Genomic DNA, 25,081 nt, shown 5'->3' on the forward strand with positions numbered 1-25,081 from the left:
ATATACATACATTCCTTACTGTTCAGTGCTATCCTACTTATGATCAGTTTTCACTAAACATTCTGTTATTAATATCCTGCACTTCTTCTGCTTAACCTTTTGCTATCTTGCATGATAAATTTACCATAATTTTTTTCATATCTTTTTTTGTAATGAGTAGAGAATTTCGTCAAAAACGGTTTCCCTCCCATACACTATTAAGTATGACATAGATTTTCTTATTACCTTATTTACGGTTTTGGACCTAACTATTAAATTATAGTACTAATAACAATATAGTTATCATAACGCGCGCACACACACACACAACAAAATGGTACAAAGCATGAAAAACAACCTAATGCAGACAGAGAAATACAGAAACTTCAATAGAACTCACAAAAAATTGACTTCAAAGAAAATTAAAAATGCCCAGAAAGTTACCACGAACTGGTTAAAATAAAAATATGTCTCTCAAAAACCCATAGGACTGACTTTCAACTGAAAATCCCCAAGGCTGTAAAGGATGGCGGGAAACGGGTAGGGTGGTTTCAAGGCGCGGGGATCATGGGCAATGCTTACTAACGCGGTTATGGAGCAGGCACACAGAGAGTCGTTCTTGGCCAACTTCATCTCTACATTTTATCCCGTTTTTTTATAATTATCCTTGTCTTCATTTCTTCAGCATAGTCTTTATCGTTTCTTAAATCTAAACCAGTGTCCCCAAGCATCCTTAACTTTGTCATCTTCATCACCCTCCGTCATTTAATCTCCCTTATATACAGAACCGGTTCCGGATGATTCCGATGAACGCCGCACTTTCTCCTGGTACAGCTGCAAAACGGTTTAAAATCACAAATTGTATATTAAAGAGATAGAAAAAGAGACCAAAATCTAATACACACAAGAACTCCTGCAGAAGGCTTATAGTAATTACGCCGTATAAGTACCGACTGTTATGCAGCTTAACGATATGCTACTCTGAATTAGAAGCATACCTTCTCATCGCGTGGCTTGGCATTTCCAAAAATTTTGGAACGCGAGGATGTGTCAGCGAGCTCTCCTGTCGGTGCTTTAACGGTACGGGGCGCAAGTTTAAGACGTGGCCGCTGCTCGGCATCCTCACGAGATGGCTCTTTAAATTCGGACATGGGCGGACGCGACGACCAGTCCGGACCTCCTCGTTGTCGCTGTTCGCGCCTCATGCCCCAGGCAGACCCTGCAAAACATATTAACCAAGGTTAACAAATAAAACGCAGAAAACGTTAAACAAAGTTACAACGAGGAGGTGTGGATGCCAAGAAGTAGGCAAGGTCTGTTCTACAGGACACAAATGGGTAGGCATAGATAATCTAGAATTAAACTAATTGCTTGCTTCAGTTCAAATTACAAGAAAAACGAATATTGTTTTATTATTTCAAATAATGCAACATAACGGTTATAATAATAATACGACTCCTTGGTAAGGACAAATGCTTTGAAAAAGAGATTAATGTACCAAAACGTTTTATAAGATTTCCGACCTTAGTTAACGCTCAACTGATCGCTGTCATTGCACGCATTGATTGTACTTTGGAAGTATATAGGAATAGTATATAGAATATATAGGAAGTGTCCTGATACATCTATTCATTATCGTGCCTACGTACCTTGGAAATCGCGGCTAGCAGGGATGTCACCGCGCTGTTGATCACCCCTACCAAAGTTGTCACGGAAATTGTCCCTACCGAAATTGTCTCGATAGACCCGGTCTCGATCGTGTGATCCCCTATCACCATAGCCGCCACCTGGACCGCCATAGCCCCGATTATTATTGTCGCGCTGCGAGTGTCTACTGTCGTTGAAGCCTCGGGGTCCGCCAGGACCTCCTCGGTCACCCGGACGACCCCCTCCAGGACCACCACGGCCTCCACGATCGTTACGTCGACCCTCAGCAACGTCCACTTTAATGATTTTGCCGTTTACCTCGGCTTCGTTCAGTTCCAAAGCCTGCTCAAGGCTCTCTCGGGTATCAAACTCAACATAACAGTATCCCTACAATTATAAGCATACAGAATTAAATACTTCGTATGATTGGTTCTGACCATGATGGTTTGATTCTGATCAATCAACAAAAACAGGACGAGAAATAAAGTAACCAACACGAAACGAACCTGTACAAATCCTGTCACTAAAATGTTGACCCTGCTATCCTACGCCAAGTACTGCAGTATCGTCCACGTACCTTGAAACGGTCAGTTTCCTTGTCACGAACAAGCCGGACAGATCTAACCGTAAGTCCATTGAAGATTTCGTCAATGTCGGCTTGCACCACCCTATCAGGCAGATTGCCAACATACGCCGTGTACGGCGGCTCCGACGGGATCGGTTTGCGACCGTTGTTCCCCCGACCGTACCTGAAATTAACAAGCGACCCATTAATATGAGACATGTTCGTGACGCATAATACACCGAGAAAAATAGCGGTCCAGCTCACTCCGACCATTACCTCATGTCATGTCATGGCTTAGAGGGCAGGTTATAAGAATAATACATTTCTCGCTCGTGCTACTTGGGATGCAATTTGAGATTAGTTTGTCAGTCAGTCGCAATCTAAAATAGTGCATGTCAAGTATCTTTGTATTCTATAAACAACAGTTCGCTTTTTAGAACATAATGACTGAGTACTTGTATAAAAACGATGCTCCTTTTACGTTAATGACTACTATTTTAATCTGATAAGTTGACATAAAGAAACTCTCTGCTACGAGTTCAAACCTAATGCATATAACTCACAAGTGCTTGTCATTCAACAGATCACAGGACGCAGAATCTATTTTCGAATGAATTTTACTTTTCGTTATATCATCCCACCTGGAGCAGATTCTTAGCTATAGAAAAAAGAATCGGTTAAACAAATTTTGAAGTAATTAACACTTCGCATCCATTTATCAGTGTCTCGCAAAATTTGCAATTCCTAAAAACACCGTTCATGTTTAATACATTGGCTGCAAATATATATGAAACTTTGCAGCATACCTCATGTATTCTGTATAAGTAAAGGAATAGGTGTAGGCATAAATTGTTCAAATTCTACGGTAGTCGCTCCCATCAGTGATTCCTTCGTTAGCTCGCAACTCCCAAGATGACCCACCAACTTGTCTAAATGATGACCAGTTACCAATTCATTCTAAATACAAACCAACCGGTCTACGGTTAATTTCAACCGAGAATCCTGATTTATGGTCTTACTATGCTAGCTTTTTTTACTGTTTCTCCATTGTACAATTACTTTCCCTTAATACGGTGCTCGCATACGCTGTATATCCCACATATTTTTTCATCCAAAAAATTGAATATTGTTGCTGATATTAGAGAAAGAATAGGTTAATAACCACGATTCAACCTAACTGCACGCATATAGTTGTACTACGAGATGCTATAATAGATAGTGTTTAATTTCGCAATGGAAACTTTAAATCCAAGTCAAATTGCTTGCTTAAAATCACGGAATATGCAATCACATGTAACATGTTTCAACTTCGTTGGTGAATCTGCGAAAAATCAGTTGGCACGTTTATCGACCTCTTTTGCCATAAATTCAGAACTGAATTTGAATGAGCTTAGAACTAAGCTGCGTTGCTGCCAATAGTCGAGTTTAATAAAGGTTCTTGTCCACATGTTGTCAATAACTGCACCAGTACCCGACAACTTCTATGATCTATGCCTTGATACCGAGTGATCCGTGAATATTAGACGCTGTCAACAACTAACAGTGTCCTTGAATGTCATGTAAAACTTTGAATCACCTAAATGTTAAATCAAAGCAACATTATGATAATCTTTTTACTGCTAAATACTGCTCGGATATTTATAGACGTTTAAAAAACCTGAACCCTGCAGCACGTACAGCGAAGCATCGATATAGCGGTCCTTAGAGAACATCCGATCTAATTCCACAAGGGCTTTGGTTCGTTCTGTTTTGCGTTCCTCTTTGACAGGCTCCGTAACCTTCTCGTCGTTATTGTTTCTCTGACCACTGCCTATATTTTTAAAAGTAGCGCTACTTGTAAGTGAGACCAGATGACACAAAGAGACTCAAGCAACGTTCAGCGAACGCTCTCGTTTGCCCATTACCTAACCAGCCAGTCAATCTAGCCGCCGCGAGGCAACAAAGCCTCAACGCGTCGGGTGATTTAGTTGATTGGATCGATTGATAAAGAATGATATCATCACGTAGAGTCCTAGAAATTTCGCATACGCACTAGTGAGCCAAAGGGAATTTGGCGTTTTTGCATTGTACAAATATTAACTGTTTGTAGATCGTAGTACGGCGGCATAAAACTGAAAAAGATTAGTAATGCATTGCTAACTAATTGCATTAAATACTATTTGGAAATTTTATTTTGATAGTGGTAATAATAAATTAAAAGAAGGGTTAGAGACGGTTCTACCTGCTCTCAGCGAGCAGGAAATGGCTGGAGCGGGGCTAAAAAGGCACAGTCCCTGTCAGGATCACTATACAACGCACTCGCACAAAACTTTATAGGCAACACTCCACGAACACAGTGCACTCTTTAATAATTACACACTGCAGCCCTCTAAATAGCGGAGACTATAATCGAGGAACATACATAGCATTATATGCCTAGGCTCACAGAAGCCAGGGGAGCGGCTGATTATTCGTTGCCTACACATTAATATAGGCTGCGATAATGCGTTTTCCCCGCACACAAAAACACGACGCCGAAAAACTCATATTGAATCGAACATCGGAAAAAGCCAGCATTACGCACGTGGGAACGACGAGATTCTCGATGTCTCAAAATCGCGCCGTTTTTTTTTCTAACAGAAAACAGCGCCAGCAGTTGTAGCTGTTCATCATTGCCTGCCGCTTGCCGAAGACTGACTGCAGGTACAAAAGTAAACTATATCGGCAACAGCCCATATGAGCTTGCCTATTATTGAATTGTAGTAGTTCATATCATCGTTTTTTTTTGAGTATATTGAACAAAACTGATTGATGCTAGATCGAACGGACGCGACTCGGAACGATGAAAAATGGCTAGTACCCCATGCAGGCTTAAAACCTTCAGTGTGGCTTGGCCTTCCTTAGAAACAACTCAGTCTGCACAAGAAGCAAGTGGAAATCAGGTGGGGCTTGTCTACGACGACAAGCACGGCATCGGTCGGTGGCTGCGTACTTCGTTTACTTTTATTCGCCAGTATCACCTTATTGAACCGCGAAATAAAAGCAACGGGCTTTGCCAATCTGAATCGTTCACAACATAGCCGTCCGACCGGCGACTACTCGCGGTGGTATCACTCGGCGCCAACACACGGTGCTGTGTGGGGCGGCATACGGGTGTTCCATCGCCTGTTTAGGACTATTTCCGAGCGGCAACCGCAAAGGAAATGTCCCACAGCAACCGGCAGCGGCCGGTCATTATCGTGCAGTCAATCGAACATCACAAATTCACATGGTTTCTTCATTATTTTTACAAAATTTTAGTCAAAACGCGATCTACCTCTGACTGTAGCTGTCCGCCATTTTGTAAACAGGATTGTTCGCACGCGGCGCTCTTCCTGTCGAGAGAGAAGAGACCGTAGTTCGCAGCAGCAGCACTAGTCGTGGCGGTGGCGCCTTACAGCCGCCACTACCCTCCTCTATATATATACAACACCAGGCTCGCACATAGATACACATTCACAGCACACAAACAGGGACAGACCGCCTGCTTCACTACCCACTTGCCTGCTCTTTATTACTGGCAACGTTCGCCTGCGCTGCCAGCAAAGAGCGAGCACCGCCAGCAGCTCAACGCGAGTGATGCCCCAAACCTCTTTCCCGATCCGCGATCGCTTCCCGCCTTTTTTTAACGATAAAAGGAAGACGTAAATGATTAAAAATGTCTTTCTATCGACAGCCTGTTACCTAATTTTCAGTAATTATGGTGCGACTGTTTGTGTCGGAGACGTATGTTGGGCAAATTGATTCGTTTGGATAAAAATATGTCGAAAAAAGTTATTTCTCAAGTACCTCTTTGGAGTGAGGCCGTCCCGCGAATTTTTTTAGTTGTCGCATGTTACACAGCAGAGTTGATGCATGAAGGCAAAAGTTTTAGCAAAGTTTTAGTTTAATTGGATGTTAAATGTAGTCAAAAGTAATTATATTGGAAATCTATTTAAAAAAACAGGACAAGAGTGGAAGACGAGAAGGATTAGGTTAGTCCATGATGCTTAAACAACGGAACACTGAATTTTAAAAGAGCTTGACAAGTAAATCTGTCTCTCGTAATAATCCAACACACCAACCGAAGTCTAAATGTATTTAAGTTGTCGTGAACTGGATTTGGTATTTATTGTCAAAGCTCAAAGAGTGGTATGATACAGTGCCACTTGTGTATCTTATGTATTTTTATTTAATAGTTTCCGTTTTCCCGGATGCCAAGTTACTCCACATCTTTTTGATGTTGCAACCTATATGCCCGCTAGATGTGGTGTAGGTTCGAATCCGGTCGTAGACGGACTTTGATCTATTAGTTCAAATTCGGTCAAAGGGAAAGGTGGTAAATATAGTGACTCTTCCTCCTATTCGATCTCTCCATAAGCGGCAGCTAAGAGTCACCTATAGATTGCGGTTTTGGATTTTAAAAGTACAGGAATGTAAGAGTGGTCACATGTTAGTGAAGGATAACTAAGCATTTGAAATCTAGTACTTCAATAAATCTATGAATCTCATTTAAGGATTGAATTCGGGAACTCGTGGCTCCATCATCGGAGTATCCATCGGAATATCCTAGCATCTATATATGCTAAACGATAAAAATAATTTGTTTTCCAGATACATATAGCAATGTTCAACAATGTTGCGCAAAGCAACGGCTGAATAGAGCTAAATAGATTTGTCAAAATGATGCAAAGCAGAATATATAAAAACATAGTTCGTTTGAATTCTCAGAAAATGCATGACAAGTTTAATTGGAAATATACATTGGAATGGTGCAAAAATAATAGCTAAATGCAATCGGTTTACAAAGTAGATAGGACCAAGTTGAAAATGCACAATTAATGAGGCTCAAGTATTATATCGCTCATAAAAGTTTACGTTAAAACTACTTTAGCCAGATCTAAACAAGGGAATAAATTAGTCTGTGGGATCTGTTTTTTTCTCGTTTCACGTCCGGTTTTAAGTCGACAGACATTAGTAGATAGGTTTGACAGCTAGCTCCCAAAACGAAATGAAAAAACATTGAATTTGCGCCCGGATCTGAACCTAAACCTACCGCGCCTTGTCAGGTTTAGTAAGTGAGCACATGATTTAGTGCATTATCACAACTGTAGGATATGAATGCCTCCATCTCATAAAAACTATTGAATTACATTCTTGTACTGCCCACGGCAGCCTAATTAATCGTAGACTAGGAATGATAATCACAACGCGCCAATCAAGTAATAACATATACTAATGAAAATCGATCTCATGTGTTGCCTACGCACATTCTGGAAGCAGGCAAAAGTAACTAGAGCTCAGAAATTGGCACGTCTAATCCAATGGGGTCTCTTTTGGTCAACGCGATCGGACAATGCGTTGCGATGATGTGATGCTTGTAGTTCGGTGATGTCGTCAAGAGGAGATTCCAACAGGGTCAAAATTCGAGGCTCGTGGGCCTAAACAGCTTTCTTCGTCTATGTGTTGTTGCGCTCTGCAAGTTACGAGGACAACAAGAAATAAGCTGAACATTGCTACTGTGTATAGACAGAACAATTGATAAATAAATTATTTTGACACTAGCTGGAAATGTGGTCGAAATGATGATTTGAACCGGCAATTTCTTTTAAACAGTGAAAGATACCTGGCCACCAACCCACACTGGGTTTTAATTTAAAAAGGCCTCAAGTCCTTTTTTTGCTTTTTCTTTACTATAACAGAGAATACTATCATTAAAAGCATCCTGTAAACGGGTGGGAAGACCACCCTATTTCCAGGCTAGTTATAAATTAACTTTTTAGGAGCTTTAATGATACAGGCGTTAACAACGAAACAGGTTTCATGTTAATAAATAATGTACGTATATATTTTCTATAATTGGAACACGTCGTACCCTTAGAGTCCACGATATTTAGGACCCTTTGGGTTTGTCCTGGAAAACTCTAAAAAACACTTCCTTATAATTATCATTTGGGCACATCAGACGGACGTAGCCAACACGCGTTCATGTTATCGACATTTATTTCATCCAGCCAGTACTAGAGATGTAAATTGATATTCTGGCATCCTTTGGTTCCGTAACTGCTGATTTTTACAATGCAGGGTATACACAATTCGTTTATGAATCCAGGCCTTTATGTAACATTTTGTGAATTTTGATAATATTTTCCGTAGATTTATTTGTTTTCATGGTTTTTTGAAACATGCAAGGACTAAATCGACGTTTGTAATAGTAAACAGCATCTCCTGTTTACTGCTTGTATTGTGCGCATAGTACGACGTTTAATGAACTGTAGCTGTATATCACGGTAGCTTCATAGGAATTTTAAAAGTTTTTGTTCTTTTTTAAATTTTAAAATTTAAAAATTGGAGTTCCCATGATGCGAAATAATCAACTTAATTCAGGCTTGACTTCTCACTTAGTCTTTCATAGCCGAATATCTAATGTATTTAACATCTGTTTACGCCAAAAAGCAGTTACAACATTACCATCAACATAGTAAATTTCGTACTTAAGATAAATAAAGCAGTTAGCTATGCAGGGAAAACGAGTCTGGGCTTGTAGCCATAAATCGATTAATTGATAAAAATATTTTTAAATGGAAAAAAAAACTCAACATTTAATTCTTTGTTATAATACCGCTGATCTTTAACTGAGCGCCAGTATCAGTACGGCTGGGCGTGAGGGGGCAAAGGGCACCGATTCGCATTGAATTGTCTTCAGTAGCTATCGGTTTGCGTAAAGGCGTGCATGTTTTTAATTAAGCCATTATATACAGTGTTTGTGAGAAATTTACAAAAAATCGACAGGAACACCCAACAAATTTATGCGCATATATTTCATATGTATTCAGCGCACTTTGTACCCCTATTGACATAGTTACTGTAGTTTTATTCAAGGAGCCGTCAGTCATTAGCAGTATTGATTTGTATGGATGTTGTTAGTATTAAGCGACTCAACTAACTTTTATTTTTATTTTCTGAGGGTGTCGAGTCCACGACCGATATCACATTTGCTTATCAATGGGACAAGGAAACGGACGGAAAAATTTTGGATTTCCCAGCAGAGGCAAGGGTTCTTAACGTTCTGCTGTATAAACTCATATTTTTTAACTAAAAATTTATAGAAGTCTAAATGTTGAAAAGGAATGTTTGGAGCAGACATCGCGCCCAGTTTCACCGTCGCCCACAGGAGACTTTTTTTCTCTTTAACCAACAAGGCCGCAGCAACAGCAATACTAATAGCCCTTTTCCCGAAAGGATCTATGTTTACCATCCGTAGCTTTTACAATGTTGCTTTCATAAATTTAGCAGAAAACAATGTAAAATACCTCCTAATAAGCAGGTATTCGCTATTTCCCGCCCCTGTTGCCCGCCAGCTTCTTCATCCACCACATTTTAATAACAGCGACTTGCAGTTGCTCGATCTTTGTAAAAATATATGCTCAGTCGACACGACGTGCTCGTTCGTATATTATTTGTTGTCCGTAATATTGCAGCTGCCGCTCCTCATGGGTCTCTTTCTTTATTCTAACTGTTGCCTCCTTTTTTTGTATAAAAAAATCATCCACAACAGTAACGTATCTAGTTGTCCGCCGTCCGCAGACCATGTCCGTGGCAAGTCAACAAGACTAGAAGAGAAGGGAAGAACAGCCATCGTTGCCGCCGCAGCAGCAGCAGCAGCGACTCTGACTACTAATTCCCATATACAACGAAAGCAGTTAGTCAGTTAGCGCGTATTGCCCTGGATTGTCGCCTGCTGTAAAGGCCGCGCTGTGCTGTGAGGCCCGTGTATGGGCCATGTATGTGTTAAAACTTTGTGGCCATGTGGGCTCTCTATAGAGTCGTACAACAATACTCTAGTTTACTGCTCTAGTTAAAATAGAGGCTGGTTGACTGCCTGGATAGCGGGCTCGATGGTTCATTGTGCGCTTGGCTCTGCTGCTTGGACGATTTCAAATTTGCCCGCGCTCCAAAATTCTGAGCGCGCCAGTGGCGCCCCCTTTCGTCTCATATTAGGCTTTCGGTTGATGTAAGCCTCATCTCACCGATCGATTCTGTACAGTTGATATTTTGGCTAGTAGTTTTGTGCATTTTTCCGCGTCGCCATTACAGGTAAGCGTGCTGTTTGGATATTGACGTTCTGCACGTGCGGGACGACATCGTGAGTGTGTCCTGTAGGATTTCGAGTTGATTTGGCGGCCAGCGTCAGGATGCAGAAAAGCTGTTAAGTTTTCGGCGTCGTCACCCGCTTGCAACGGGTCGTCTTAAAAAAACGCAGGGCAGCAGCGCACCCGGCGTGCGTGCGAAAGGCAAGCAGGCCTAAGGTCCTTCGTTTTCTTGTACGGACCCAGTTCGACCACTGTTGCTGGCGCCGTACCGCAATCGTGTCTAAATTGGTGCATCAGTTACCGCCGGTCGTGGCGGTAGAGCGTCGCTTGCGCATTTCCTAGCGATTCGTATTGGCTTTCTTATCTTTGAAGTAAGTTTTCTCTCTTCCTCTCACTGGCTCTCGACACGACACGAAACGGAAGCCAACGTTGTTACTTATTGGCAGGTCGCTAACGAGTGTATTCATTCATGAGTATGCGGGCCGTGGTGCTGGCCTGATACACTTAACACGGTTAACACCATACTCAGTCGACGAATACTTACGGCGCCAATGTGATCAGCAATGTGCGAGCCGATAGTTACTGCTAGTGGTCCTGCTGTTGCTGATCAAGACGGCTTTAAGGGACGGCTACATACAACGTACACCAAACAAGTGTAACTGCTTTTGGCCTGCTACTACTAACAATAATAACTTGGCTAGCGAGTGACACACAGAGTTGTGCAAATTTATGGTGTAGTTGTCGAACATACCGCGTCGATCGTCGGCCGACGAGCGCCTTGGTGCGATGCAGCGTTTCCAGGCCACAAAGTACGCACTTAACCGCTTACATTTCGTTTACGTGATTTGTTTGTTTTGTGCCGGTGCTTTCTTCTGCCGTTGGTTATGTGTGAATGGATAGTAAGTTAATTTCGTACCGCTATTTCTTCCCTGCCGCAGCGACAACTCGAATTGAATTCGATAGCGACGGGTTGGATAGGGTTTCGGGGAGGAATGGAGTTGTGGTCCTGAGTTCTGCCTAGCTCGAGCTGCCACTGATCTCTAGAGAGCTCAGGGGAATGGATCGGGTGAGCAAGTGAGTCTCAACGTCGCTACCTAAACACAACAGTGATGTCGTTCGTCGCTAGCGACGAAGAAATTGTCGTTGTATGGCTGACAAAGGTGTCTCTAATGCACCTTAAGGGTACACAATCGACTGATGGCAAAAGCTAGCTCGCCGCCCTGGCTAGGCAACAGCGATTCGTGGGGGACCACTCACTAGCACCGTTTATGCGGACGGGATTGTGTTGTATGGCATGGCGAGTCGCAGGAACACGACGGCAATTATTGTGGGACGATATGCTTTGCAAAGTGTTGGTTTGCAGATGCCGCCTTGTTTGTTCGTGAAATGCCGCCCGCCGTTGCTGTTTAATTTGCCGTGTTCTGTAGCTTAATGTTGGCCGGTGCACGTTGGGGTGAGATTATCGTCTCGTGGCGTTATCGTGAACTGTGTCTATCCACCAGAAATCATGCTATCGACCTGATGTGCTCTATCTCTAAGTGCTGTCTTGGGCGCTGGTTTGCTACGCGCTGATATCGTTTTATCTAGTACTGGTCGTGATGCGCTCACTATGACTATGACTACACTATGTAAATACGGCTGGTTTTGCCTAACAAAAGCTCGTTTTCGTCGGCAGCATCCGCAACCATTGCGGTGTATGGCGCTTGCTAGTGTGGTTCACTTTTGCCTGAGTCACCTGAACCAGGTTACATTAATTGTAGGCTGCATCGCAACGTCGTCGTCGTCGTCGAAGCAGCGTTATTCGAATGATTCATATCCGCTCTTTTCTGGCTGTGTAAGCTCTGCAATTTATGATTTACTACTATTTAACATGTATTCCAATCATTAATGTTCTTCCACCTGTCCACGTGCAAACTACTACTGCAATGATAATAGTTCAGTGATCACTCGGTAGGCATTAAATCGAAATGATTATTCGGCCGCTGCCAATTACAGTCGATTCACACGATAGTGCCGCCATTAATTCGCTGAGGAAAACTGGTGTCATTTTTATACTGCAACGATAAGACCATTTAGCGGAGCTGAGTAAGTGTAATGGTGTTGTTGCAATAAAAGCGGATAGCGTCGAAGCGCACCGCCTATTTATTTTCCATATTTAGCTGACAGGACGGCAAGCAGTCATGTATCGTGGAGCTGTTCTTTTTTGACATTATGATGGCGAGGTGGTTCGCGACGACAACAACACAGTAATATGCGTCAATACAGTAACAGATGCGTCGTATGTTTTTGACTACTTATGTGCAGCTGCAGCTTCGGCGCCAACATGCAAACGACGTTGTTTAATGCTCCAGCGGCGTAGTGCAGCGGCGGACGTAAACAATTTCCAGTAGTCTTTGAGCAGTTCTCGTCGGCATAGGCGCTACTATCGAAGATCTTCAGCGCCTCCTCCTACATGGTTTCTCAGCGTGATTTGTGCCTGACCGAATCTCCCAGAGACTGCGCATGTGTGGCTTTACGCGTGTATCTCGCTGCTGCTTACCTACCCATGCTTCGATAGTCACAGTCGTAGCTGGCGCCCGCGTTCGATACACGGAAAAGAACGACCTACGAACGGCGTGAAGTCACAACAATAGCTAAGAATCTAGTAATGTCTGGGGTATATTCGCTAGGGTTTGTCGTATCAAATACAAACGCGTCAAGATCGTTGTAGAGGTTTTGTAGTGTAATATTTGCAATGCGCACTTACGGTATCGGGTGCTCAATTGACTGTGCCTTGTTGTTATGGGACGAATCTACGACTTCTAACCAAAAACCTTATTGTTATGGTGGACTGCTCTACAACTTCAACCGTACAGGGGTTAATTTTTTTATCGTAATTAAACTAAACGTGTTTAGGAATTGAGGAACGAGTAGAAAACAACGAGTTACTAATACTCGTTTGATACGTTGTTGTTAGCTTATTTAGATGATTTGCCGCTAAAATTAAACTTAACATTGTGCGAACGTTTCTGTCTCGCGTTAAAACCAGTAATATTCTTGTACTCTAGATCACGTGAGGCTGACGTGCTTCGGTTGATAGCTGATTGGCTCTCCTGTGATTCTTTCTCCTCCGGGGTTAAATCGGTCTTGATACTGCTACCGTTACTGGTCTAGTTGTGAAAGCAGCTTTGTTGTTTACTGTTGGAATTCAGTCAGTCACGCTGTTTATCCTGCGGCCGCAGTATTGCTTCTTACGTCAACAGGAGCAGACTCGGGACCGATGGATTGGGCAGACTTATTAGCCGCTCAGTTCTTCAGTTTGTTTGGCCGGGCTTGAATTCACGCGCTGGCGACGCTGGCAGCGGGATCTGCGTCGTAGATGGGCATTTGAGCGAAGTGTGTAGCTCCGTCAGCGTTCTGCCCCAAATGTTGGTTCTTTAACGGAAAACTGGTTACAATCGTACTACAGAGCACGTCCTATCTATTGGTATATCCAAGCCGCCACGCGGATTTTCCCCGTCTAATAGCAGCAGCAACAGCAACAGCAGCAGGACCAGTAGATTAATAGAATGGGGTATTCAGTTTGCTTACTTACTAACAATACAGTTGGCGGGTGCTGTGCTTAGGGGAAGAGCCGCGATCTAACCAGCATTAGCAGAATCTACAAGATGTCAATACAGTGTTTTTGTACCCTTGAGAATTTTTTTTTGCAATAAGGCGCATGTTTTCGTTACGTGTGTGTGTCCGCGTATGTGTGTGCAGGCTTGTGAAAACTTTCAGGAAAATTCATTATGAAAGAACAGCTCTGGCGGTCCGCAGGGCTCAAAAGTGAAACAGTTTTAATCTCATGTTGGAAGAATATTATTTTAGAAGCGAATCCTGCTTTTTGTGCTATACAGCACAAAATCAATTTATTTCGTTTGTCTACTGGTCTTTGGAAATTCCCGTTGTCCTTGACCTGGAGAAGTAGTTACTAGTTAGTTATCACTGAAGTAGGTGCACTAATTTAACTGTAATCGTGTTTTAGTTGAACGGTATTATTAGTAGTAACCCGGCTCAATGTCCATTCTTCTGTTCGTATACAGATGAAACCACAGACGGCCAATAGTGGCGGTGGAGGGGTCTTGGCAGGTGCCGGATCCTCCGTCAAAAAGGAGAAGGTTGTCCCGCAAGCCACAGCCGAACAGTTACGTATTGCAGAAATCACTAATGTGACCAGCGAACAGGATAGCGCTGAATTGCACAGGAAGATCAAGAACATTGTGGAGTTTACAGGCCGTTCGCAGGATGAGGCCGCTATGGCGCTGCATGACTGCGACGGTGACGAAGAGGAGGCAATCAACTACCTGTTAGAGGCTACCCCGAAAGGCACTGGCTGGGAGACATCTGGCGCAAAGAAAAAGAAAGAGAAGACCGTCGATCGTCGGGAGGACAATCGTCGGCCCCGAGGTGAGAGTCGAGACGGGCCTGGTCGTGGCCGAGGTCGAGCTCAGAGGGGTGGTGGTGGCGTTTATTACGAAAACGCTGCAGGCGGTCCTGGGGGTGGCCGAGGACGGGTGCGAGTTTCTGGCCGCGGAGGTCCCGGTCAGCGCGAAGGCCGATCTGGCGGTGGTCCGAAGGGCACTCCACGCGGATCCGATGACCCGGATCAGAATCAAGCCGGGTGGCGGGACACTAACGGTGCATCGAACAACAACATCATCAACAGTGCAGTCAGTAATAACAGTAGTGCTGGCGACTGGGACGGATCGACGTGGGTCGACCCGGCCAACTCGGTCGGCAGTAAAGCTGGTGGTGCCCAGAGTTCGCCCGGCCAGAACGCTAACGCACCTCTCACAGGCCAGCAATCAGCAGAAGAATTGGCTGCAGGACAACAGAACGACACAATTGGCAATATGGGTATGTGTAGTGAGTAGTGTCTAGAAATATCAATAGACTACAGTTCTCATCACTCTTCTAATATAGAACACGACGTCCAATCTGTATCTAGAACAGCACACCCGAATAGCTAACGGAGTGTAACTAGCATTTACGATAAACACCTTTTTTCAATACATTTGTCTAATCTGTAAAAATGCCTCTGTGCTGTATCAAAATCCCACTATTTATTTCATGTTTTGTACCCAGGTATATTAAAGTTAATTTTTCCTTGGCAACAATATTTGTAATGTAATGTTTGAATGCGTATACCATGTACGTTTTCTCAACTATTTTAGGCAATTGGGACGACTTCAAGGCCGATGAGAAGAACGCGAACGAATGGAGCGGGGGTAGAAAAGATCGAAATACTGGCGGAAATAAATCCGAATGGGTAGACTCTGTTAATGATCGGAACAGTGACTGGAAAACGAGACAACGACAGCAGGTTGGTGGAAGTGGGCAACAGGCACGAAACGGGTCTCAGGGACAAGCTGGGACGACACCACCTCTTCTTCAACAAGCGGTACCTTCCGCTACAGCTTCGCAAGTTCAGCCCATTGTTACTGGCGGTCACGAACAAACTGGCATTTCCGTGAGCGTGCACCACGCCGCTCATTGCCATGGTGGTTTCGAGTCGAAACCGGCTCAGCAGCATCAACAGCAGCAGAAGATTGGAACACAGCGGGTAGCGACGCGGTTGGTTGGCCCACAATGTGGCTCAGGTCGCACGAAGGTTCGACTTCCTCCAGCGTCGAAAATTCCGCAGACGCCCGTCGAAATGCCTCCCGATCATCATGACATGCACGGCAATACGTTAGATGTCCAGTTCGGTGCCCTTTCATTTGGCGGCAATAGTTACGACTCTATCACGATTTCCCAAAGTCAACCCCAGCCAAACGCAGTCGAACAACAACAACAACAACAACAACAACAACAACAACAACAGCAGCAGCAGCAGCAGCAACAGCAACATAATGGTGCAACGGCTTTGAATTCGGCGGGCGCAACTATTCTTGCAGCGGCGCAACCACAACAGGGCCCACAGCCAACACAGCAAAGTCAGCCAGCGGTCACGAATGCTGCGCACGTCGCTACTCACCAGCAGCAGCAGCAGCAGCAGCAGCAGCAGCAACAGCAGCAGGCACAAAGTCAACAGCAAACAAACCTTAAGACATCACAACAAGCAAGCAGCAATGCAGATAATAGTCTTCAAGCAGGCGGCAGCTTGAAAGCGGCGCTAGCTGCTGGTGCTCAAGTTAGCAGTAGTGGCGGTGGCCAGGTAGGAGGTCAAACACAAGGCTCGATGACGGTACCACCCGGATTAGACAAAACTTCCGCGAACTCGGTCAGTTCGGCCCAAACGCATAAAACAAGCTCGGCAATAAGTTCGTCTGCCGGTCAGACGAGTCAGCAGGCTGGGTCAGGCGTTAGCTCACAGTTCCATAATTCACATGCTCCGCAGAGCAATCAGGCTCAACAAGCAAATCAGCAGGCAGTAAGCAACACGAATAACTACCAACAGTACTCAAACAATGCGTATAAACAGCAGACGCAGACGGCCGGCATGACGTACCTACAAAATCTAACGACAAACATGTATAATCCAGGCCACAATAGCACTCCATACGGGCAACAGGCAACGCAATACGGTAGTCCCAACTACGCCACGTCTTTTGGTAAGCAAATCCTAGTGTTTCGTTTATTTAAATTCGTATTGAACTTTGAAGGTTGTCTACCTGTTATATTACATATATCAGTGGGTTGTAGGATGTATTTGTTCCTATAGTTAAACAAGTTTTTTTTCGATGTTGGTAAGGCACTACTGCGCTATTCTAATATGTTAATGGTCTTAGTATTACGTTGAGAAAATTTAGTTCACAGCGTTAGGTTTACTGACTGTAATGACACTTTCTGACAACACGAAAAAGTGCTAAGAAATAATGCTCAAGCCTTATTTTTGTTTACCATATACAGTCCACCTCAGAATCTCAGTTTTGTAATCTTATAGACCCGAAGTGGTACCAGAGCTTATCCCGCCTATCGACAGCCTGAAGAATTTTCAAAATGGTCAATACAATTACCATCACAGTTATCTGATATCATAGGATCTATGAGTTACGTAATTCCTATATTATATTTTCCCTACTCTATAATATTGGGTTTGTCGTTTGACCCACATAGGTTAAATATCTAACACTACACGCATGCCCTTTTCCGCCATCACAGCAGGCTCAACCGTGACGAATGCGGGCTACAAGGGTGGCAAGGACAGTGGAGCAGTGGCATCCGGCTCGGTGGGTGCCGTATCCGATGCGGTCAATTCGACCGGTACGTCGAGCTCTTCACAGTATGACGGCGGGAAAAAGTCAGCAGCTAGCCAACTCCAACAGAATGCTGCAAGCGCTGGACAAGCCATGACGCCTGGCGGATTGGTGCTACAGACTAGTCAACTGCATGGTCCCCATATGCACGGGCCGTACATGCACGCCGGCCACCCTGGCGCTATGCAGCCAACTTTGTATTCCTACTACCCACATCCTAGCCAGCTTCCACCGCCAACGGGCTCAAGTGCACATCTAGCTGCGGCCGACTATTCGCAGCGGGACAACTCTAATTCGTCGGCGAACGCCGGAACCATGACCGCTAGCTCGATACTCCAACAACACGGCTATGACAAGTTCGTGCGATCTCAGGACGATTCGAGTTCGGCAGCAGCCTCACAGGGTTCGTCGACGGCCGGCAGCCAATCGACAATTACGGCCACAGCGGCATATCCTCATATCGCCCCCTACAACATCTACTACGGTGGACCAGTTGTTCCGGCACCGTTCCCTCACATGGCGCCGTTTATGTCCGCGCAGGGCGCTGGCTATCCGGCGACGGGTACAGCTAGCACCGCGTCGCAGGCGTCGAAGAACAGCACCGCTTATGGCAACTCCCAGAGCGCGTTCGACTATCCGATGGGCAATCATATGTCAGGGCCAGGAGGCGACTACAACAAATATCAATCAACAAAGATGATGTCCAACACCAATAAGTACATGTCCACAACGGCCGCCAGCGACCGGCGCTAGCTCCACGAGCCGCTTGATTGTTCTACTGCTATTACTACTTCGACTATAGTGGCGTGCTAGCTTCAGCTGGCGTGCGCATAGCAGCGAAGGGATAGAACATGCGAACTACTACTAAAACAGCAACTGCAACAAGATATAGGAGAAAAAGCTGAATCCGAGAACAGACCTATAGACGGATGGACGGGAACTAGAAATAAACCGAAACGTGACACAGGGAACAACAGAAACAGCAAAAGCAAAAACGTACGTGAAAAACGAGAGATAGATAGGTAAATGCAAGAAATAAAACTATTAACTATTATATGTTAAAAACAAGATGGTGATGATGATGGCGGTCGTGGAAAATCTAAGAAGACGGAGTAGACTTACACAAAGCAACAGCAGGCCTAGCAAAAACGACGACAACAACAGCAGCTACAAAATCAGCAGCGGATATGAACAGCAAAAAAATCACCTCGACGCCACAGAAGGCGCTACGAATTAATTTGGCTGTACGACGCTACTGCATGTCGGTGGTGATAATCGTTTTGCATCATTGATTGACCCAACGGATCGCGTGCGCGACGCTATCGCATACCAGCAGCATATATTAATGCCAACCAGTGACCGTCTCTTCTTTTTCCTAGATTTACTATTAACAAGAACACAAGATCAACATCAGATTCCTGTTAGCGCCGTGACGTCAGTGTGCGATATGATGTGTTACTAATCTCGATGCTTGTATCGGTCGCCGACGTCCTCTCTGATGCCGCCAATACTGTTCAATGCCATTGGGTTACACCGCAAATTCTACAGTAGTTCCCTCTCTTAGGTTACGTAACGCACGTGGCACAGATGTATTGGCAGGCGGGGATCCCTGCAGTGGCTGAATGACGAAAAATCCGATCAGATCGCCGCTACAACTCATTGAGCGTGCTATGTCGTTTTGGATATGTATCAAGGATCTTTTGGGTACTAGCCGATGACGACAACGAAGTGTACAATAAAAGATGCCTAGCCGAAATCATTTTACTACTGCTAGTGCCATGCCAGCGCAACACCGATGATCAACCAGCCGTGCTCTGCTCCCATTGCGGCGTAGTATGCGATTGCCATTTACACGTAGGTGGGCCGATGGTGGCGGCGACTCTATAGTGCGTATTTACTTCCACCAGCTGCCGCAGCAACAACGAAAACGACTAACAGCTACAGCAACAGAGTTGTAGGCATTGAACGAATTCACTGCGCGCAAAAACCAAGAACGCAATTCCTCTTCATTCTTACTACAACAGTACCATCACTAATACGGCTGGCAGAACTGCCGGTCGATCCGTAGATATCCATGTTCATAATGAACGAAAAGATAAGAATGACATCAAGGAGTGACAACTCATTTATATACGATAAGGTAGAGATAATGAGAAATAATATAAACATATATACTCATATATGTTCTTGTAGTAACACACTACTCGATACGCTCTCTTGTGATTCGGACCGGGAGAGGGTTACATGTTGGACTAAATGTTCCCTCGTGTGGGGTCGTACCCGGTTGATTATATTGTATTGCATAGAAAAGAATGTCTTCTTCGCACTTCTGCTAGGGAACACCGATAATCCATTGGTTGACCTGGTTCGGCTGGGGGCAGCAATGCTGAGTAGGCGGTAGTAGCATGTGTCATGTCAAAGCGTGATGCGATACTGGAGGAACGTGCGCTTGATACAGATGACATTTCACATCATGATGGTAAATGATTACGATGCCGAGTACAGCTGCAGACCGCGATGTGCATCCAAGAGCACTCTATGTATGTGTTGTACAGGTGGAGCGCAGGGTGTTGTGCTATGCTGATAGAAATACATGTGAAGTAGTAAGACGATGGGGGCTCGAAGTCGACGGGCTCTACAAGGAACTTGTATTTGACTAATACGAGCCCCCTGAACATGATTAAAATGGTGACGGTAAACAAATGCTAATAGATGTCTAGATGTTAAAAACCGTCGGAATGAAAAGATAGTAAGGATTAAAGTGAATGAAGGCCGAAACTAACAGCAAACGAAAAAAAAAACAAGCGCTGAATCACCAAGCCCCAATAACGGCGCTGTACCGATTTCTGATGATGAAACTGATGATCATGCTGATAATTATGTAAAATGTGTGGCTGATACGGAGCGCGGTACGAGTGGCTCAATCAACAAATGATAATGAGAATAATAACAAATAATATTGAAAACAAGGAAACTACTACAGCTGGCAGCAACGATCTTAGCTTGCGCACACAGCGGCGGTGGTGGCGGCGGCAGCATCAATGCGCAACGTAACAATGCCTCAAGGGGTGGCATGTAATTGCACTCGGAGGCGAGAGACGGATGTGTGGTAGTGACAGACAAGTAAAGTTTCTTTTTTTCGGTTTTGGTCGAACAGCGAAGAAGGTGGAGATTCCGAAATATGAAATATACATTCATATAGTTATACATGCTGATGGTGATGATGGCTATGCGATCATAACGATTGTGATGAGAAGCTCGAAAAGAGAAGCATAAAATACAAGAGAGGTAGATATAGATTTATCGCCATCATATATATGAAAAGAGAGAGCGAGTGAGGGGAAGGAGGAAGGGAGGTAAGGAAAGGGAGGAAGGGAGAGAGAGAAGGTTGATGCTCTGTCGTCCCACGCTGCGGTGCCGCTGCCACAGAGTGATAACATAACCTGTTGTTGTGCACGAGGTACATGCGGCCGTGTTGCCTATGTTTTGGCGACAACGACCTGACCGCAGCCATTATTTCAACTCTTGGAGGAGCATCACATCAATTTATAGACAACACCGTAGAATACAACAAAGCAACAAAACATACAAACGATATACACACAAAATGGATAAACGCGTGCGGAGGTCACACTCATACATCACTAAATACTGCTGCTGCTGCAGAGGATGTACAGAAATCAAAACAGGCGCACATTTCGATTGCACATGTGGAAACCCAAATCACCCATGAATTACCTTACTACGAGCATAAAGCTAACAATATGATTGATCTACATGGGCAAGATAATACAGGCGCGAGTTAGCAAGAGGAAGTAACCAGAAATGTCATCCGTGCAGACGTGTATATATATATACACACTTGATTATTATCTGTCAATCAATGGTAATTAAGAATATCATTACTATTTAAATTTTGCTGTTATATAATTACATTGCTGTAATAACAAACTACTGCTAGTAATACTAATCATACTATTGCTATACATTACGAAAACTATACATGACCAGAACGTATAGGGCATAATAAGAAGACTAAACTGAAACAAGAAGCGAAAAAAGAAACTGAGGTTGTCCTCTTTATACAGAAGTGGGCATAATGACAAAAAACCAACAGTCGACAATAAGACAAACATCTGTGTTGGTGATGCGAAAAAATGCGGATTATTACTATTGTTATTAGAATACTTACTATTACACTAAAAAATGTTTTCTATTTATTATTATATCTGTCTTGCTATATAATATTATTTTTTTTGTCGGTCACTCATATATATATATATATGTATATATATATATATATATCAAAAACAACAGAAGGGAGTGACGGAAACTTTGTTGTAGTAGAGTTGGTCGATGAGAAAATCTGTAATACCGTAAAAGTAATACCCGAAGTGGAATATAACTATAGATTTTGAGCTCAACTCCGTAGGATACGAGAGAGAGTACCGCCTGCATCTAGGTACCCCTCTTTACAACGGTTGATCATCGTCTAGGGTAAGAACTCAGGATGGGACAGCTTAGGAGATGAAGTGGAAATGTTTTTCCATTGTAATATATAATAGTATACTAATAACGGTATATTGATAATGATGACTAAAACACACAAACGACATACAAAATCCTCGCCGCATCAACAAAAAGTTCGATTAAAATTAATAAAACAATCACTTGAGCTAACCACACAATGACAATAGCAAAGAAAAACAAAACTAACAACAATAGCAGCAATTTTAAAGCAAAAAACACATCTACCAGTACGTAAACACGGAACTTAAACAAAAGGATAACAAACGCCAGTTGATGCGAAAGCTCTGTGTACATTACCTTTGCAGGCTATCCCATTATGATACAATGATATCATCCTGATGTAATTAATTTATATACACTCACATATAGATATTATAAAAACCGAAAAGGTTCGATAAAAGCACTATTACGAAATACGATTATGATGATAATGATGACGCTGATGGTAACAAGTAAGTTATTGCTATAGCCCTGAAGTGTGAAAATTAAGAATATTAGCAAAGACAAGGTGTGTATGTGAAACCCAAGATAGCACACGAGCGGGTCCTCTCATTACTATAAGTGGTCGAACGATAAAATAACGACAAATAAAGGAAAAAAGTCGAAAAAGACAAATCATCAAAGCGAAAAAAAAACAGCGTGTTTATCGGTTGGTTAGCTTGTGGGGGCCTAAATATTTTATATATAAAAACTATATATAATAAATCCCACAAGGTATATCGTAAAAGCAGTGACAGCAGAAGGTCTTGCTCGACTGACTGAAGAGGGTACGTGGTCTTAACTCCGACTGATATGAGGAGGGGTAAAAATATGGAGAGAATTTCTAAGGGGAAGATGGAGCGTGAGTACTGATAGTAAATAAGTACTAGGCAAGTTGGTAAAATAGTCAGTAGTGACTATCCTAAAAATAGGTGTGGAAAGCAGTTACTGGGGTAAGAAGAGGATTCTTGATGACAAAAGTAAACAGTGCACGTGGTAACAAACTATCGAATGGATGGAGATACGAGTATCGCAAGTTGTAAGTTAGGAACAACAGTTAATTCAGAGACAAAAGCAAATTGTATCTCGTGTATCTAGCTTGCTGTGGTCGTTAACCCGTTGCATAGCAAAAGTAAAGACGGACGATAAGAGGAAGCTCGACATAAGAAAGTCTTTTGAATAGGAAAAAGTATGGATACGGGAAGAGACAACGCATTGAATAATGAATAGTTTAAACACAATGGTGAAAAGGAGAAGGCATACTGCGAAATAGATGAACAGAGACGAAATAAATGAACAGAGAAATGTAAAGTATTCTCCGCTGACGCGCGTCTTCTATATGCAGAAGATAAACGCGAATCACAGAAAAGCAGAAAAGACAGTGTTGAACTCCGCAGCGCTACCATAATAGAGATACAATAATACAAGAGTTACAGTAAAAAAGGGAACAATAAACACAAACAAACACTCAAACAGACAACAACAGACAGATAAAGAACGTCATTAAAAACGCAAACAGACGCCTCCACCACTCCAAGTGCTGAGTACATATTTATGTAAATTTAGATCAGTAAATAAAATTAAGATTATGTTATCTTTTTTCGGAGTTTTACCCATCTGTGTTATTGGCGCTTTGTTCGATTTGCATGGGGAACTGTCTGATTTAGTGGTCAGTGCGGCTTTTCAGTTGAGTTCAGCAGACTTTACGCAAGACGTTATGTGGAGATAGGTAAATAAAGGTTACGTCAAATACATCGTTGACATTTGGTATCGTAAGCAAAACATAGTTATTTTGGAAAGAAATTTTTTAGTATATTGATTAATTTTGATGACATTAGTCAATCGTTGGCTTTAAAAGAACGATTAGGCTAATCGTGTTTGTTACCTGTGCCAGATCTGTAAAAATAGTGATTATACACAAGTATTTACCTAGGAAAAGAAATCACTATACTATAGCTTATTTGAGAATATGCATTATTGTGAAGAAAATTCGTTTTAATGATGATACCAAAACAAACATTTTTAAAAGAAATTTTTAACTCAGGCACACATGCGTTTGTGTTTTGCCGTCATCTCTGGTATGTCCACACCTGATTTAGCGGTGGAGGTATGCAAACCAAACTGAGTGAACCAAATGTGTTTCGTTTGTTTTTGAAAAAAGAAACACAAGTACCTCGCTTATTCCTGTATTGTTTTTCTCGAATCCAATTCTCGATTCTTAGTCTTGATTTATTTTCTGGATGCTTTTGGCTACTACGCTAATTCCTGCACATCGAATCTTGTAGCAAGCTCCAAAAATACGTAGAATGCGTTGTTTAACCTTCAAATATGATATACTAAACACCTATAATTTTCATTCGTCTACATAAGATCTCCTTTGTAAAAGGATTTCTTAAAAAATCGACAGTAATCTGTCACATTTAAATAAGTCTAGTTTCAAAAAGTCTGAGTTGGGTTGCCGCCCAATAATAAATGCAGTAAGTATCCGATTGAACTCATGTGAAATACCTAGATTTAAATATTAAACACTTGACTAGGCTACTGCTTGCATGTGAGTCTACTGCTAATAAGTAACTTCTAGTCAAAAAATTCACTAGTTTCTACAGTTTACAGATTATACTTTCCTGTGGTTGAATTCAGTAGCTTGAAAAATGATTAAAGGTTAAAGTGCTGACAATACGGAGGTTGCCTCCGGTTAGGATATTATTTAGAGATTTTTTGTTATTCTCAAACGGTTTCACAGTTTTAATTATTAAAATAATAATAACAATTTTAATTAATTCCAGAGTAGTCAGAGTTCAAGCACTAGGTTGTTCCAGATTATTAATTCTAACTACAATTGTGGAATACTAATTTTACTCAGGCATTACTTAACATACAAAGCTCTCCAGTAAAATAACCTGTGTACGTTAGGACAATCTTTGAACAACCAATTTATTGAAATTTGTGGTCCACTTGGCGATATAAGTTTGAAAAGGGTTGATAGTTAACAGATTCTATTACGTGACACGCAACTTTTTATTGATTACTATATAAACCGGTGGTAGAAACCGAAATTGAAAAAACCGCTA

At 42.8% G+C, this 25,081-nt stretch overlaps 2 protein-coding genes across 11 annotated transcripts; one reads left to right on the forward strand and one right to left on the reverse strand.

Annotated features, from left to right (window-relative positions):
- Window positions 1-6: 6 nt before the first annotated feature.
- LOC111253347 (eukaryotic translation initiation factor 4H-like) lies at window positions 7-5,713 on the reverse strand. 3 transcript variants are annotated; one of them, XM_022812604.2, is made up of 6 exons: window positions 4,413-4,702; window positions 3,869-4,001; window positions 2,204-2,375; window positions 1,629-2,013; window positions 978-1,198; window positions 7-813 (listed from the first exon to the last, which is right to left on the reverse strand). In XM_022812604.2, exons 2-6 carry the CDS (start codon window positions 3,901-3,903, stop codon window positions 745-747), a joined length of 882 nt encoding a protein of 293 aa, XP_022668339.1. In that variant the 5' UTR covers window positions 3,904-4,001; window positions 4,413-4,702; the 3' UTR covers window positions 7-744. The 3 variants fall into 3 exon arrangements, with proteins under 3 accessions (XP_022668339.1, XP_022668338.1, XP_086848929.1); XM_022812603.2 differs by lacking the exons at window positions 3,869-4,001; window positions 4,413-4,702 and adding an exon at window positions 5,487-5,713; XM_086992803.1 differs by lacking the exons at window positions 3,869-4,001; window positions 4,413-4,702 and adding an exon at window positions 5,031-5,436.
- A 4,235-nt stretch (window positions 5,714-9,948) lies between these two features.
- On the forward strand, window positions 9,949-23,622 carry lig (ubiquitin-associated protein-like lingerer). Of its 8 annotated transcripts, none has more exons than XM_022811561.2 (4): window positions 9,949-9,972; window positions 14,346-15,159; window positions 15,477-16,856; window positions 17,407-23,622. In XM_022811561.2, exons 1-4 carry the CDS (start codon window positions 9,964-9,966, stop codon window positions 18,252-18,254), a joined length of 3,051 nt encoding a protein of 1,016 aa, XP_022667296.1. In that variant the 5' UTR covers window positions 9,949-9,963; the 3' UTR covers window positions 18,255-23,622. The 8 variants fall into 8 exon arrangements, with proteins under 8 accessions (XP_022667296.1, XP_022667297.1, XP_022667298.1 ...); XM_022811562.2 differs by lacking the exon at window positions 9,949-9,972 and adding an exon at window positions 10,053-10,285; XM_022811563.2 differs by lacking the exon at window positions 9,949-9,972 and adding an exon at window positions 10,292-10,652.
- The last annotated feature ends 1,459 nt before the right edge of the window (window positions 23,623-25,081 follow it).

Source organism: Varroa destructor, unplaced genomic scaffold, assembly GCF_002443255.2.
Source record: "Varroa destructor unplaced genomic scaffold, Vdes_3.0 BEIS01000006.1, whole genome shotgun sequence".
NCBI classification, from domain to species: Eukaryota; Metazoa; Arthropoda; class Arachnida; order Mesostigmata; family Varroidae; genus Varroa; species Varroa destructor.